This window comes from Entelurus aequoreus, linkage group LG20 (assembly GCF_033978785.1).
Source record: "Entelurus aequoreus isolate RoL-2023_Sb linkage group LG20, RoL_Eaeq_v1.1, whole genome shotgun sequence".
Lineage (NCBI taxonomy): Eukaryota > Metazoa > Chordata > Actinopteri > Syngnathiformes > Syngnathidae > Entelurus > Entelurus aequoreus.
In genome coordinates, this window is record NC_084750.1 from 19394655 (window position 1) to 19413011 (window position 18357).

An 18357-nucleotide genomic window follows, 5' to 3' on the forward strand; every position below is an offset into this window, starting at 1 on the left:
GAGCTAATATTTGCAACAACAACAAAACAAAAAAATTCCAGTTTGAACGTTAAGTATCTTGTCTTTGCAGTCTATTCAATTGAATAGAAGTTGAAAAGGATTTGCAAATCATTGTATTCTGTTTTAATTTACCATTTACACAACGTGACAACTTCACTGGTTTTGGGGTTTGTACGACAAATTAAAAGTTCCAAACTATTCTATTTCAAGGCTGTAATTAGGAGCCCCTCTGGCGCAAACGTTCTTGATTACCTTCCAGATCCAATCAAAGTATACCACCTGTTCGCCTGCGGCGCTCTGCTTTTTGCATAATACATTCGGTCGGGAAAAGAGTTCCCTCCCCTCCCTAGATTAAAATACAAGGACCTCAATTAATCCTGGAGCGCAGCAGCAGCAGCAGCAGCATCAGGGCCATGTGCCCAAAAACAGCTGACAAGCTATTTCCTGTTCCACCCTCCCAGTGAACAGACCTGTGGTGTGTTTGCGAGCAGCAGCGGACACATCACCTCAGTCTGGTCAGCCGGCAGGACGCAGGATTTGGAAGTGACTTTAGCCTGCAGGAAACGCATGAAGAGGAGGAGGAGGAAGAGCGTCACTGTCATCAGGAGACGATGAGGGGGACGTGAGGACATCTCATCTTCTCACCGCGCTCCTGTGGAAACATGACATTTTAATTAGTCAAACCTCTAAATCTTCAGTGGGACTATTTTTGTAGGAGAGACCCCCACCCAGGACCAGGGTGAGTACTGTCATGTTCTGCTTTGGTGGTATCAGATGTAAAAACACAACTTTTCATGGGGGTTTCTGGTCCAAAGTGGACATTGAAATTGAAGTGTTTTTGATCTGACAATAGACAAGAGAGACTACTGTAAGGCAAGGAGTGGTGTTGTAAAGAGCCTCCAGCTTTCATCTTAAATGGGATTATCCGGGCAGGAAACGCGGGAGGGTTGAAGCGGAGTGCATTTTATGGGGTCACATAAACATCCACAGCTGTGAAGAGGCTAAAGCGAGACGTTATTGGGCTAGCCTGGAAGTGCTGCCTGTTTCATTTGTCTGCCCTCCTAAAAAAATAAAAAAAGCTAGAGGCCGTGTAAAAATGGACATTTGTCTCCCGCTGGTGATTGCGTAAGAGCTCGGACAAACTTTCACCACAAAGTGCATGTTTTTAAGTGGTCTGCATAAAAATACACAAACAAAAAGAATGCTAGTTTCATTTTTTTCTATCAGTCAAGTGTAAAATTGGATATGTTTTGGTTTTTAGTCACCTAATAAAGAAATATCCTGACCATTTATTTTTTTTAACTCTAAACAAAGTTTTAAATCAGGTTAAACAAAACAGATACTTTTTTTTCCCCAACTACTGTATTTTCTGGACTATAGGCCCCACACTTTGAACCCTGCGGCTTATAAAACGGTGCGGCTAATTTATAGATATTTCTCCGTTCACGGTCATAATGTTATGTATTCAACAAATATTTTTTAAATAACATCGACAGAGACACTGAAAAATGTTTATGGTGTGTGCTATAGCGCCATCTTTTGGAGGAGTTCGTTCCCTGCAGGTGCTGCGGGATGAAAATGGACTTCCTGTTCTGTGCCTTAAACCGGAAGTATAACCGTCTATAGCAGGGATCCCCAAACTTTTTGACTAGAGAGAGAGAGAGAGAGAGAGTCAAGGTTTCTGTGGTTTATCAGGTTATACAGTGCTCAATACCGGGGTAGAACGGAATATACTGTATGTTAGGTCAGGAAAAATACAGAGGCTATATCATCCCTACAAGCCTGTTTCGCAGGTTTCCCTGATAGTCAGGGTATTTTATAAAAAGATGACCTAATGTGTATGTATATATATATATATATACACTACCGTTCAAAAGTTTGGGGTCACATTGAAATGTCCTTATTTTTCAATGAAGATAACTTTAAACTACCGGTAGTCTTAACTTTAAAGAAATACACTCTATACATTGCTAATGTGGTAAATGACTATTCTAGCTGCAAATGTCTGGTTTTTGGTGCAATATCTACATAGGTGTATAGAGGCCCATTTCCAGCAACTATCACTCCAGTGTTCTAATGGTACAATGTGTTTGCTCATTGGCTCAGAAGGCTAATTGATGATTAGAAAACCCTTGGGCAATCATGTTCACACATCTGAAAACAGTTTAGCTCGTTACAGAAGCTACAAAACTGACCTTCCTTTGAGCAGATTGAGTTTCTGGAGCATCACATTTGTGGGGTCAATTAAACGCTCAAAATGGCCAGAAAAAGAGAACTTTCATCTGAAACTCGACAGTCTATTCTTGTTCTTAGAAATGAAGGTTATTCCACAAAATTGTTTGGGTGACCCCAAACTTTTGAACGGTAGTGTATATATATATTTCTCGCGCACTAACTGACTGAAAGAGTGCGCATTTGCCGCATGCTCGCCCGATACTGCGGCACGAGCGCGATGTTATCGATGGGAAAATGCATTTTTAGACAATATGATTTGCCTGAGCGGCTAGGAAACACAGAGAGTAACAAGCGGTAGAAAATGGATTAGAAAGTACAGATTTAAAAATAATAATAATTTAAAAAATATATATATATTTTATTTTTTTACTTGGGACTTCCCACGGGCCTGATTTTGGACGCTGTAGTTTGAGGACTCCTAGTCTATAGCGTTTCTGCTCAAAAGGATTCTTCACTCGTCACTCCAAGCAACGTTTTGTTTTACAATATAACCAAAACAATTCATACTTACTAAACTGTCCCATGTGTGACGTCTGTAGAAGTGTTTTCATGCATATTTGTATGTGCTATCGTAATGTAATTAAGCTAGCGTCATTTTAATTAGCGAATATGTTAACACGTGTTAATATTATTAACTCACATTGGCATTCTTTTTGTATCAATTCAGCTCGTAAATTCACCAAAATGTCACAGTTTAGCTGATTGGAAAGCTAGCTTCCGCAGCTAGTGGGTCCATGACGATGACTTCTGTTTTGTTTGATCAGCCGTTTTACTGCCGTGTTACAGACACCGTTTGGAAACAATTAAGGTATGTAGATAAACATTTAAAAAATCTTTCATATCGGTATACCTGCGGCTTAGAGTCCGGTGCGGCTAATATTTTTTTCTTCTAAGATTTGGTGGGCGAGGCTTAAATACTAGTGCACTCTTTAGCCTGTAAAATACGATGTCACACATGTTTAAATTAATTGAGTCTAGATGACACCCATGTAAAGAATGTTACTGCTTAATCATCTTAATTTTAGTTTATTTGCTGAAAATTGTCAAAAACTAGCTGGCCATTAAACACCCCATATGGTACAAAATTGTACCAAAGAGCAGGTATTTACTGTACAAAACATGACGGTTTACCTTAAAGGTAACTTGACTTTTAACAATAGCACATATTTTCAAATGTTTTAAAAAGTAGCTGCCATAACTTTTCCCACCTTGCATGCCAAGTGTAGCATGCGTATGCTAAGCTATCTGTTATTTGAGCTTTACTATTAAATACTCGTGTGTATGTGACTTTTTTTTTTTTACAGATTCTGTAGATAGAGTACATTGGAATAGATCTAAAAAGTAATATAATTAATAAAATGTAGCTACCACATCGGGCTAGCCTAGTCTAGTTTGGTTAAGCGGAGCTGTTAGCATATATTAATTACCCTTGTGTCACTGTAAAATGTGATACTATTTATTTACAGAGTGCTAATAAAGAACTTTGTTAGAGACCTAAATGTGGAACAAAAGTTATATTTTAAAAAGTAGCTACCACATCTTCTCCCGTCTGGTGTTAGCCAAGTGTAGCTTGCTCATGCTAGCTGTTAGCAGGAGCTCACATGAAGCGTTTAAGAATTACTATTGTGTCACTCCAAAATGTGACACTATTTACCGTATTTTTCGGAGTATAAGTCGCTCCGGAGTATAAGTCGCACCTGCCGAAAATGCATAATAAAGAAGAAAAAAAACATATGTAAGTCGCACTGGAGTATAAGTCGCATTTTTTGGGGAAATTTATTTGATAAAAGCCAACACCAAGAATAGACATTTGAAAGGCAATTTAAAATAAATAAAGAATAGTGAACAACAGGCTGAATAAGTGTATGTTACATGAGGCATAAATAACCAACTGAGAACGTGCCTGGTATGTTAACGTAACATATTATGGTAAGTCATTCAAATAACTATAACATATAGAACATGCTACACGTTTACCAAACAATCTGTCACTCCTAATCGCTAAATCCCATGAAATCTTATACGTCTAGTCTCTTACGTGAATGAGATCAATAATATTATTTGATATTTTACGGTAATGGGTTAATAATTTCACACATAAGTCGCTCCTGAGTATAAGTTGCACCCCCGGCCAAACTATGAAAAAAACTGCGACTTATAGTCCAAAAAATACGGTATTCACAGAGTGCTGATAAAGTACTTTGTTATAAACCTAAATGTGTTTAAAAAGTAGCTACCACATCTTCTCCAATCTGGCTAGCCAAGTGTAGCTTGCTTAGCTAACCGTAACTTCACCTGTAGCATACGTAACTACTGTAAATTATTTCTAGAGTACCTTGTTATCGGCCCAATTATTAACCTATAGTAATATTTCGTACAAATTAAGATGGCTTAACTCAGGGGTGTCAAATGTACGGCCTGAGGGCCGGATCAGGTTTTATCCGGCTCGCGGGATGAGTTTGTTAAATATAAAAATTAACCTGAAATTTGAGTGAAAGAAACAGCTGTTCTAAATGTGTCCACTAGATGTCGCAATAGCAATTATTTGTATCTTTATAGATGCTACACATGTACAAAATAAACCACATGTTAGTACATCAGTCAAGGAAAATGAGCAAACTACATAAATACCATCCTGTAATTTGATTTTGATATATTTTTTCTATGTTGATAGATTGAAAATTAACACCAACGTGTTGACTGATTAACATTATCACATAATTTATTCAGAAAATATAAATAACGACAAATAAAGATAGAATACTATTAACCGCAACGTTTAAGTGTGGAAAAAAAACCCCAACAAGATTTGTACAATTTCAAAATGTGCTCGTTCTATTTTTAAACAAAGAAAACAACCTGAAGTTGTCTTTATTTGTAAGTTATCGTGCCGTGATTTTACCACTTGGGAGTACATTTTTCTCCATGTGGGCCCCGATCTAAAATGAGTTTGACACTCCAGGCTTAACTAAACAGGAAGTGAAGAAAAAGCTTTAAAAAAAAAGTGTAACATTTGTGTGACTCAGCATATTTTTACTATTCGTCCACATTTCAACTTTTTTGTTTTTTTGCGGGGGTCTGCCAAGAGTCTCCAGGATAAAGATCAGGGCGGGGGAAGAGACCGGAGCTCCTGATGGCAACCACTGGAACAAGGGTAGAATGTTGCTCTCCCTGGAGAGAAAGAACCAGTCCTGGCTCCCACGTACACTATGTTGCTACTTTAACCACGCGGCCATTGTGAGGGCGGTGGGAAACATCAGCAATCATGTTTACATCCAGCATGGCACCGTTTACGAACGGTTACATTAACTTTACATTAAAGTACATCACATGGTAACACTTATATCATTTAACATGCCCCAAAAAAAAGAGTAGGAAGAAGCAAAGCTTATCTAATTGGACCCTTTTATTTATTATTTACGTGTCTATAAGACAGACCAAGGACAGCTACAAACTAATTTAAAGATACATTCAGTGATTTAACTACATTAAAGTCATTGACTCTGACACCAGTATGACAACAATGATACCATTACCCTGAGGCTGTTGTGACATTTTAAGCTTAAAAGCAGTATTTAATAGTCTTTCAGTACTCTGATACTAATATGACGACAATGATATCATAACCCAAGGAAAGGTTAGGGAGTGAATGATGAGGGAAGACACTACTGAAGTAATTGCAAAGAATGAAGTCCGGAGAGACCACCGGTATGTTGTTGCTTCTATGATAGGATCAGAAGTAAATACTGATTGTTATTTACTAAGCATCAAACTATGTTCAGTCTGAGTAGTATTTTTAGGGTATCCGCTTAAACCGACTAAATAGACCCAGAATAACTTTTTTTGTTGTGGGAAATAAGAGCCTGAGTGCGCTTGTTTGACACCGGAAGCTGGAAATGCGTCTCCTCAGGCACTGATGTCATAAATATAAACATCCTCATTAGGCGCCGAGGCCCATGTCGTGCCTGCAGGATGACCATAAACAAATTGTTGTTGCCGAGGGCCGCAGGCTAAGGCCACACGGTTCTGGAAAAACGTCAATCACGATTTTCAATTATGAGATCGCAATTGCAATGGTGTTTATGCCCTTCTTCATTGAAGGACAGTTGAGTGCGGGGGTTTTTTTTTGGTGAAAATTAGTGATAGAAAGACAAAATAATCCATGGAGACAGAAACATGACAATACATGCAACGACTGTATGAGTGGTTGTGAGAAACTGTAGCGTATGATTATTAAAATGTTTGTGAATATTTAGAATTAAAGTTGCATGTTAGCATGAATCGAGAAAAAAACATTTCGAGATTATTTTTCTATGCATGCTTGGTCATTTCAAAATATGGGGGTTTTCCCGGAAAAACGGCCAAAATAAAAATCCCCATTTGCACTTAAAGTATGGCAGTTTTCCAGAGAAAGTGGCTAAAGATCCACATTTTGCTTTTCAAAATATGGGAATTTTCCCAAGAAAATGGCTAAAAATCAACAATTGTATTTCAAAATACAGGAGTTTTCCCAGGAAATTGGCTTAAGATCCACATTTGCATTGCAAAATTTAGGAATTTTACCGAAAAAAAAGGCTAAAAATCAACAATTGCATTTCAAAATACAGGAGTTTTCCCAGGAAAGTGGCTAAAAATCCACATTTGCATTGCAAAATATGGGGATTTTCCTGGAAAAATGGCTAAAGATCCACAGTTTCAAAATATGGCAGTTTTACAGAGAAAGTGGCTAAAAGTCAATTATTGCATTTTAAATATAGGAATTTTCCCAGGGATATGGCTATAAATCAACATTTGCAATTCAATAATTGGTCATTTTCCCAGGAAAGTGGCTAAAAATCTATTTCAAAAGATTGGAATTTTCCTTGTAAAATAGCTAAAAATAAGTCCATTATTGCATTTTAAATGTGCAAATTTTCCCAGGAAATGGCTAAAAAAAATATCTACATTTACATTTCAAATATGGCAGTTTTCCAGAGAAAGTGGCTAAAAATCCACATATTGCATTACAAAATATGGGAATTTTCCACAGAAAATGGCTAAAAATCCACACTTGCATTGCAAAATATGGGGATTTTCCTGGAAAAATGGCTAAAAACACACATTTTTCAAAATATGGCAGAGACAGTGGCTAAAGGTCTATTAGGGCATTTTAAATATGGGAATTTTCCCAGGGATATGGCTAAAAATAGACATTTGCATTTCAATAATTGGTAGTTTTTCCAGGAAAGTGGCTAAAAATCTATTTCAAAAGATTGGAATTTTCCTTGTAAAATAGCTAAAAATAAGTCCATTATTGCATTTTAAATATGCAAATGTTCCCAGGGAAATGGCAAAAAAAAATCCACATTTGCATTTCAAATATGGCAGTTTTCCAGAGAAAGTGGCTAAAAATCCACATATTGCATTACAAAATATGGGAATTTTCCCAAGAAAATGGATAAAAATCTACACTTGCATTGCAAAATATGGGAATTTTCCTGGAAAAATGGCTAAAAATCCACATTTTCAAAATATGGCAGAGAAAGTGGCAAAAAGTCCATTACTGCATTTTAAATATGGGACATTTCCCAGGGAAGGGGCTAATAATCAACATTTGAAGTTCAATATTTGGGAATTTTCCCAGGAAAGTGGCTAAAAATCTATTTCAAAATATTGGAATTTTCCTTGTAAAATAGCTAAAAATAGGGGATTTTCATCACAAAAATAAATTAGATGAGCTGTTAACGGGTCTAAAACTCATGTCCCCTGAATCATAACAGTGTCACTAACATAAAAATATCATACGATAATATGACATAAGGCAGTGTTTTCTCCACCATAGGGCCCATTGTTGGGCCGAGAACCCCCTCTAGAGAGCCGCCAAAAAATACGACTGTATGAGTGGTTGTGCAAAATTGTAGCGTTTGTGATGCAGCTCGATAATTAAAATGTTTGTGAAAATTTTGAATTTAAGTTGCATGTTAGCATGAATCGAGAAAATCATTTTCGAGAATATTTTTCTTTGCAGATACCCATGATTGGCAATTTCAAAATATGGGGGTTTTACAAGGAAAAATGGCAAAAAAAAAATCCACATTTGCATTTTAAATATGGCAGTTTTACAGAGAAAGTGGCTAAATATCCACATTTTGCTTTTCAAAATATGGGAATTTCCCAGAGAAAACGGCTAAAAATCAACAATTGCATTTCAAAATACAGGAGTTTTCCCAAGAAAGTAGCTAAAAATCCCCATTTGCATTGCAAAATATGGGGATTTTCCTGAAAAAATGGCTAAAATATGGCAGTTTTATTGAGAAAGTGGCTAAAAGTCCATTATTGCATTTTAAATATGGGAATTTTCCCAGGGAAATGGTAAAAAAATCTACATTTATATTTCAATATTTGGAAATTTTCCCAGGAAAGTGGCTAAAAATCTATTTCAAAATATTTGAATTTTCCTTGTAAAATAGCTAAAAATAAGGGATTTTCATCACAAAAATACATCAAACGAGCTGTCAACGGGTCTAAAACTCATGTCCCCTGAATCATAACAGTGTCACTAACACGTTTGCGTGACAAATATCATACGATAATGATATAAGGCAGTGTTTCTCCACCTTAGGGCCGGGCCCATTAGAGACGCCAAAAAATATCTGTTTCTCAGCTGTGGACCAAATGGGCCGCAGCAGTACTCAGTTGTAATGCACTTTTCCACCAAGTAATGACAATCTAAAACAAACAACAATCTGGAGCTAAAGTCATAGAGAAGTTGTGAAGCTGTATTTTCATTTGCACTTTAATTGTATTGACAGTTTAATTAAGAAACATTTTCATTATTAATTTTGTTTATTTTAGCACAGGGGTGTCTAAACTATGACTGCTGGCCCGCGAAACATCAAGAGCAGGGGTCACCAACCTTTTTGAAACCAAGAGCTACTTCTTGGGTACTGATTAATACGAAGGGCTACCAGTTTGATACACACTTAAATAAATTGCCAGAAATAGCCAATTTGCTCGAATTTACGTTTAACTCTGTTATTATTTATAATTAATGATATTTACACTTAATTGAACGGTTTAAATGAGGAGAAAACACGAAAAAAATGACAATTACATTTTGAAACATAGTTTATCTTCAATTTCAACTCTATAAAATTCAAGATTCAACCCAAAAAAAGAAGAGAAAAACTAACTAATTCGAATCTTTTTGAAAAAATTAAAAAAAGAATTTATGGAACATCATTAGTAATTTTTCCTGATTAAGATTAATTTTAGGATTTTGATGACATGTTTTAAATAGGTTAAAATCCAATCTGCACTTTGTTAGAATATATAACAAATTGGACCAAGCTATATTTCTAACAAAGACAAATCATTATTTCTTCTAGATTTTCCAGAACAAAATTTTTAAAAGAAATTAAAAAGACTTTGAAATAAGATTTAAATTTGATTCTACAGATTTTCTAGATTTGCCAGAATATTTTTTTTGAATTTTAATCATAATAAGTTTGAAGAAATATTTCACAAATATTCTTCGTCGAAAAAACAGAAGCTAAAATGAAGAATTAAATCAAAATGTATTTATTATTCTTTACAATAAAAACATTAATTTACTTGAACATTGATTTAAATTGTCAGGAAAGAAGAGGAAGGAACTTAAAAGGTAAAAAGGTATATGTGTTTAAAAATCCTAAAATCATTGTTAAGGTTGTATTTTTTCTCTAAAATTGTCTTTCTGAAAGTTATAAGAAGCAAAGTAAAACAATTAATGCATTTATTTAAACAAGTGAAGACCAAGTCTTTAAAATATTTTCTTGGATTTTCAAATTCTATTTGAGTTTTGTCTCTCTTAGAATTAAAAATGTCAAGCAAAGCGAGACCAGCTTGCTAGTAAATAAATCAAATTTAAAAAATAGAGGCAGCTCACTGGTAAGTGCTGCTATTTGAGCTATTTTTAGAACAGGCCAGCGGGCTACTCATCTGGTCCTTACGGGCTACCTGGTGCCCGCGGGCACCGCGTTGGTGACCCCTGATCAAGAGTAATTAGTAACTCTTGGCCGCAGGCAGATTGCATTAATTGTAAAAAAAAAATGCCTTTAATGCTGCCATCAAGTGGTCATTGCAAGTATTCTGTTCAATGACCCTTAATTATTCACTGAATGCTGATATGCACAGCATTTAGTTATATGACCCAATGCAAACAACCTTCCCTAGTCATGGTGCAAAAAAAAAATTCAACACTCATGGTCACACATAACACAACCTGCTCACTGAACTTTGTGGATATTATTTTAAAAATTTCACGCACCATAAAAAAAAAATACACCCATTTAAAACCATTAAAAAACATGATGGAAAAAATGCAAAACACTCTCCACACTTATCCATGTTTAGCGCAATTTAGCTGCTTGATATTTCTGATTAATTACAAAACTTTAAGGAGGTCGTCACCGAATTTTTACATACTCTTAATATCCAACTATATTAATAAGTATATAAATGTATTGTATCATATGTACACACATATATAGGCTACATATACAGTACAGGTCAAAAGTTTGGACACACCTCATTCAATGCGTTTTCTTTATTTTCATGACTATTTACATTGTAGATTGTCACATCAAAACTATGAATGAACACATGTGGAGTTATGTACTTAACAAAAAAAGGTGAAATCACTGAAAACATGTTTTATATTCTAGTTTCTTCAAAATAGCCACCCTTTGCTCTGATTACTGCTGTGCGCACTCTTGGCATTCTCTCCATGAGCTTCAAGAGGTAGTCACCTGGAATGGTTTTCACTTCACAGGTGTGCTTGAAGCGAGAGAATGCCAAGAGTGTGCAAAGCAGTAATCATTTACGTGCAGTCGGCTTTCCGCCCTCGACCACATTTTTTTTAGCCCAAGTCAAAAAGCTTGGACACACTTGTTTTAGCACAACATAACTATATGTTTTTAAAAAGTTAGTTATTTATGAGTACCTTTTAATGCAGTATATTTGGTTAATGCCTATTTTTCTAATCAGCCTGACCTAAGCCTAAGGTGTGTGTCAAATCAATAATAATTATCAATTATTTGACAAGGCTGTAAACTGTAAAAAGGTTAGACGTAATTATTGAATACGATTAAAATCAAGAGTAAGATGACTAATTCAGTGATTATATTTAAGATGGCCCCGGCCGGGCCCCTCTGTAGTGGTGAAGTTGGGCCTGGAGGTAAAAAAAAGTTAAGAACCCCGGATCTAAGACATGAGGCTCCCTAGTGAGAAAAAACCTGTTGTACGTAAGTGAAAGTAAAAGCACTTTCACAGCCCTGGTCTATGGTTCCTGTTGCTTTAAATGCAAAATATGAGATTGTAATGCTTTGAATATTCGATTACATTCAACAGGAGTAGATTTTCAGCGTGTGAAGAAAGTACCTGGAGATGGTAGCGACTTGAAGGCACAGCTGAAGCAGCATGGAGCCTATTAAGAAAGACATGGATCTGCTGAGTAACAGCATGGCGACATATGCTTACATCAAAGGTAACATCTCAGTGGTTTTTGCCAAAACAGAGAAAATATGTTCCACACAGACCGCCGCTTGGACGTCTCATGTTTATGTAATCTGTGCACGGAATGAAAAGGAACTTTATTCAGGTTTGCGTTAACACAATGCTGGCATTCTCTGGCTGTGCTGACTTAAAACCTACAAGCATCACTTTGTGTGAAATGTGATATTTTGTTTAACATACATTAGCTGCCAAGCTAACCTAGGATGGATGACTTAGTAAATACTTGAATGAATGGACGCTTCAGTGGATGGATGGCTAAATGGGTCGTATAGAAGAAATAACGAAATCTGCACTAAAATTATTCATACTTGACATTATTACTCCCGAGAGGTTTTCACCGTCCACATTTTTCAATGGTACTCAATTCAGGACTCCCAGAAATCTGTTTTCTTGCCAGAATTAAAAAAAAGAAGTAATTTTCTGCATCAAAAAGTCCCAATGAAATGGTGAATATTTCCAAATTCCACATCAATATCTAAACCAGGGGCCCCATTTGCGACTAATTCTTCAATATTTTATGGCAATGTTGAATCCCACTTGACACGAACTACAAAAACGATGCAAATACAAAGATAACAAGATAAGATAAAAACACACAATGAGCAACTTCCTATAAGCAAGCAGGAGTGTCTCTGACCATTCCCTGGGGAACTCAACAGTGTCACAATATACAATATTGACATTGACTTTTACATTTATTACGACTTTAGGCCAACCATAGCTATCCGAAAATGACATCTTAAAACAGTGGTTCTTAACCTGGGTTCGATCGAACCCTAGGGTGACTCGGTGAGTCGGGCTCAGGGGTTCGGCGGAGGTCAAGACACACCCGACTCATCGTGTAAATAAAAACTTTTCCCTATCGGTGTATTACGGATACAGCAACAGCAGAAGTCAGACTGATTTGCGGGTGTGTAATTTGTTGTGAGTTTATGCAGTGTTGGTTTTGTTCTTTGAACAAGGTGATGTTCATGCACGGTTCATTTTGTGCAACAGTAAAAAAACATGGTAACACTTTAGTATGGGGAACATATTCACCATTAATTAGTTGCTTATTAACATGCAAATTAGTAACATATTGGCTCTTAGCTAGTCATTATTAAGTACTTATTAATGCCTTATTCGGCATGGCCTTATTATAACTCTAACCCTCTAACCCTAACCAAATAACTCTAAATTAAGTCGTTGTTACTTAGAATGTGTTCTCCTAGTGTCCAAAAAACTCTAAATTAAGTCTTTATTACTTAGAATATGTTCCCCATACTTAAGTGTTACCAAAAACATAACTTTGTCTTGAATTTGGAAAAAAAAAAAAGTTTTATTTTTCCCTAAAGAAGGGTTCGGTGAATGCGCATATGAAACTGGTGGGGTTTGGTACCTCCAACAAGGTTAAGAACCACTGTCTTAGATGTAGTCACGAGGTTAAAGCATGCTTAACCCCGATTCTGCCTCCAGTGGTTCCAGGTAAATTAGGTTTGAGACCCCTAAACTAAACATTTAGCTCATTCAGGACATTCCAAAAAATTTCCTTTTATTTACTGTATTTTTTTACATTTTCAATTATACAAATCCCCTCCAGAACTCCCAGGTTTATATTTTTTACATTACAAAATGTGCCGCTTTTTCCACAAAGCTTTATTTCCTGCAAAAACAAACAAAAGCCTTTAAAATTCTATGTTTCTCAAACAATTATATGCGTCCAACTTCAAAATATTTCACTTTTTTTCAAGACATCGAGGCTAACAATGTTCCGGAAAACCACATTTTTCCCGTACTTTTACATCATCTGTAACACAAATTGGCACATGTCCAAGAAAGACTACGAAAAGGCAGTGAATATTTAATAGGAGTGCTAAAATGTTTATTCCGATTCTAAATCGAATTAATAATTTTCTTAAATCAATCAAAATGAAAAAAATTTTTGTGTAATACAAAATTTGAAAAGGCTTTTTCAAATTTGTTCAAAATAAAAACATTTTTTTAACAGGAGAACAATTTTTATTTATTCAAACAATTATAAAATATTTTTTATTTAATATGAAACTAATTTAATTAACAAAGTCAAATCAGAAATAATCTTTTTTTAATTCAGTTTTTTTAGTTAGTTCACAGTAATATACAGTACCTTTTAAAGAGGAAACATAATTTTCTCATGTAAAATAAAATACATTCTAAACTGGAATAAATAAAATATTTTTAATGTAAAAACAATTGTACGATTTTTATTCAATTTATGACTAACATTAAATCTAAAATATTTGAATCCAAAATGGGAAAGTCTTTTTTTAAATTAATTGTTTTATTCATTTGAATTTTGGATGTACATATATTTGAATCCAAAATGGGAAATACTTTTAATTACATTTTTTAAACAAAAACTTAAAAAAACAAAACATTGAAACAATTAAATTATATATTTTTTATTAAATTTGAAACTGTAGGTAATTTTAATCAATTACCAAAGATAAGTCCCAAAATAACATTTATCTTAATCCAAAATAGAAATCTGTTTTTTTAATTAGTCCAAAATGAAATACAATCCAAACAGAAAAAAGAATGTATTTTTCTGTTTAGAAAAATATATTTTATATTTAAATCCAAAATCATAAATACTTTTAATTAATTTTTTTCAAACAATTTTTTATTTTAAACATAAAATATTTAAACAATAAATAATACTTTGTATTAAATTTGAAACTGTAGGTAATTTTAATTCATTACCAAATATAAATCCCAAATAACACATCACTATCTTAACCCAAAATAGAAGTCTGTTTTTTTTAATTAGTCCAAAATAACATACAGCTAAACATTTTGGATTTAAATATATTTTAATCCAAAATGGGAAATAATTTTAACTCATTTAATTACATAATTGATACAAATAATTATAACTGATTCAAACTCAAAAATAAAAGTTTTAAATTTTTTTAAGAATCATTTTTTAGATTATAAACGTAAAAAATATTGTTGATATTAGTATGATAATTCATACGCTTGCTTTTATAAATTTTTGATTTCCTTTTTTTACTATTGTATTTGTATGTCTTCTCAGTTGCTTTGTACATTTCTTGTAAAGCTGGGATTGGGTTGGACTTTCTCTACTTTCTTTTATTAGATTGATTAACTGGGATTTCTAAAACAAGATTAAAAGATGTTTTTTGGACAACAATGCTCGTATAAATTGTACGTCAGCAACCAAAACCATCATTGAAAAATGTTTATTATAATTTATATACCACATAATACATTACGAGAATCGTGTTAAATTGAGAATCGATTGAGTCGAATCGTCACCCCCAAATAATTCAAACCTCTATTATTTAACTACACCCTTTCTTTGAGCATTACCTATGCTGATAGCTTGTTTACTTCCTGTGTTTAAAATGTTTATAATAGGGAAAGAAAAGAATAGACTAACAACTGTTTGGATTTATGCTTTCCAATGTGTTTCATTGTTGGTAAATAGTAAAGCTTGTGTCATTGACAGTGAATGCATGTGTAATCCATACAGCCTACCCAGAGACCGTCGCCCTCATTTTCATGATGGGCGTTTGTCTTGGCCTGCTCGCTGCCCTGTGCCTCCTGATAGTCGGCCTCAACTGTGATCCGAGGCCCCGCAGGCCTCTTCCGGCACCTCAGAGGACGCAGCTGGAGTCTCGCCAGGAGGTGGAAGAAGAGGAAGTGGGAGATGGAAGCGTAGCGCGACAAGAGTTGTCTGAAAACCACAAACTGACCATCATACCGATGGACGAGCGCAGCACGCAGTCCAACGGCAGCCTGAAGAGCGTGGACGTGTTCGCCTCAGCCGAGGAGCTGGAGAAGGCGCGGCGTCTGGAGGAGAGGGAGCGCATCGTTAGGGAGATATGGAGGAACGGGCAGCCCGATATCCTGGTCACTGGGACTGGCACCATTGGACGCGTCCATTACCACTAGTCTCCAAACACGTAGAACATTGGAACACTTGAAGTATTTTTATGGGGGTCTGTGGAGAACAACCAGTCTGATAATAATGTTATTACCAGAACTAGACGAGTGAAGTTGGCACGTTGTGTACTTCGTAAATAAAAACTGAAAAAAATGATTTGCAAATCCTTTTCAACTTATATTCAATTGAATAGACTGCAAAGACAAGATATTTAATGTTTGAACTGAGAAACTTGTTTTTTTTTGCAATTAATCATTAACTTAGAATTTAATGGCAGCAACACATTGCAAAAAAGTTGGCACAGGGCCATTTTTACCACTGCGTTACATGGCCTTTCCTTTTAACAACACTCAGTAAACGTTTGGGACCAGCTTTTCAGGTGGAATTGTTACCTATTCTTGCTTGATGTACAGCTTAAGTTGTTCAACAGTCCGGGGTCTCCGTTGTGGTATTTTAGGCTTCATAATGCACCACACATTTTCAATGGGAGACAGGTCTGGACTGCAGGCCGGTCAGTCTAGTACCCACACTTTTTAGTTCTTTACTATGAAGCCACGCTGTTGTAACACGTGGCTTGGCATTGTCTTGCTGGAATAAGCAAGACAATGCCAATGATATCGTCGCTTGGAGGGCAACATGTTGCTCCAAAACCTGTATGTACCTTTCAGTATTAATGGCGCCTTCACAGATGTGTGTAAGTTACCCATGCCTTGGGCACTAATACACCCCCATACCATCACACATGCTGACTTTTCAACTTTGCGCCAATAACAATCTGGATGGTTCTTTTCCTCTTTGCACCGGAGGACACGACGTCCAGTTTCCAAAAACAATTTGAAATGTGGACTTGTCAGACCACAGAACACTTTTCCACTTTGCATCAGTCCATCTTAGATGAGCTCGGGCCCAGCGAAGCCGGCAGCGTTTCTGGGTGTTGTTGATTAATGGCTTTCGCTTTGCATAGTAGAGTTTTAACTTGCACTTACAGATGTAGCGACAAACTGTAGTTACTGACAGTGGTTTTCTGAAGTGTTCCTGAGCCCATGTGGTGATATCCTTGCTTTTTGATGCAGTACCGCCTGAGGGATCAAAGGTCCGTAAAATCATCGCTTACGTGCAGTGATTTCTCCAGATTCTCTGAACCTTTTGATATTACGGACCGTAGATGGTGAAATCCCTAAATTCCTTGCAATAGCTCGTTGAGAAATGTTGTTCTTAAACAATTAGCTCACATGTTTGTTGACAAAGTGGTGACCCTCGCCCCATCCTTGTTTGTGAATGACTGAGCATTTCACGGAAGCTGCTTTTATACCCAATCATGGCACCCACCTGTTCCCAATTAGCCTGTTCACCTTTGGGATGTTCCAAATAAGTGTTTGATGAGCATTCCTCTCAACTTCCTGTCTTTTTTGCCACTTGTGCCAGCTTTTTTGAAACATGTTGCAGACATCAAATTCCAAATGAGCTAATATTTGCAAAAAATAATGTTTTCCAGTTCGAACGTTAAGTATCTTGTCTTTGCAGTCTATTCAATAGAATATAGGTTGAAAAGGATTAGCAAATGATTGTATTCTGTTTTTATTTACCATTTACACAATGTGCCGACTTCACTGGTTTTGGGTTCTGTAGGTCTAAATTACATTGTGGGTGGGTAATATCCTTCTGAGAATCAATGTTCTCTGCAGTGGACATTGGCGTTCAGCATACCAGGGCCATTTTTCATCTGACTGTGATGGTACATCTCTAGCATAATGCAAAAGCTATCTTTTTATTTGTCCAGTTGACCCTGGGCTTCCGACTTAGTCAAACCCATTCATCCATTTTCTACCGCTTGTCAAACCATGTACACTATATCATTTTATAATAAATAAAGGAAATGACTTTTTGTTGGTTTTCATGTGGACAGATTCAAACAAAAATATCCTGATATTCGTATTTTAATCCAAATGGGAAAGATACGTCTTTTTTTTTTTTTATTGACATCCAGCATCAGACATTCATATCCATTACATCATAGTCACATAAATCATATATCTATTGTCTGCCCTAAATGTCAAAATATTTTTATTTATATCCCACCCATACCACCCCCAAAAAAGAAAGAAACATCAAAAAAAACCAAGTAATAACTACAAAATATAAATATCGTCTTTTTATATGGACAAAATCAGCGAAAATGTATTTATATTTGAATTATAAACTGAATGGAAATTAGCTCAACAAGATAGTACAATTAGATTGTTTTTTTTCACAAAAATTACTATCAATGACCAACTACATAATACAATTTTTTAAATTATTTTAATCATGTGGACGCAATTCGGTCAAAAATACCCATTTTAAATGACTATCAATGACCGATGTTAAATCTAAAATATATATTCTTTATGATATGGACACAATTCAATCGAAAATACCCTATTATTCATATTTTTGTTTTTGGACAAAATTCTATAAAACACCATAATATTCATTTTTCAAATACTTTTAATTCATTTAAAATTTAAAATAAACTTGACATTCTAAACAGAAAACATTTTGAATTACATAATTGATTCAATTATATATATTTTTTTGTCATTTTGTTAAATTGATTATTTTTTACTCTGAAGAACCCAGCTTGAAAGCATGTATTAGTGAGCTGCACAAACATTTTCAAA

General features: G+C 35.3%; 1 protein-coding gene across 1 annotated transcript; it reads left to right on the plus strand.

The window, feature by feature from the left end:
* The first annotated feature begins 451 nt into the window (after positions 1–451).
* On the plus strand, positions 452–18344 carry eva1bb (eva-1 homolog Bb (C. elegans)). Its single transcript, XM_062029594.1, has 3 exons — positions 452–739; positions 11605–11740; positions 15284–18344. Exons 2-3 carry the CDS (start codon positions 11674–11676, stop codon positions 15703–15705), a joined length of 489 nt encoding a protein of 162 aa, XP_061885578.1. The 5' UTR covers positions 452–739; positions 11605–11673; the 3' UTR covers positions 15706–18344.
* Positions 18345–18357: the final 13 nt, after the last annotated feature.

Excerpts from the sequence above, each read along its gene's own strand:
- eva1bb (XM_062029594.1), top strand. The coding sequence starts at position 11,674 with ATGGAGCCTATTAAGAAAGACATGGATCTGCTGAGTAACAGCATGGCG. Across the intron at positions 11,741-15,283 it reads GACATATGCTTACATCAAAG|CCTACCCAGAGACCGTCGCC; the intron begins GTAACATCTCAG and ends TAATCCATACAG.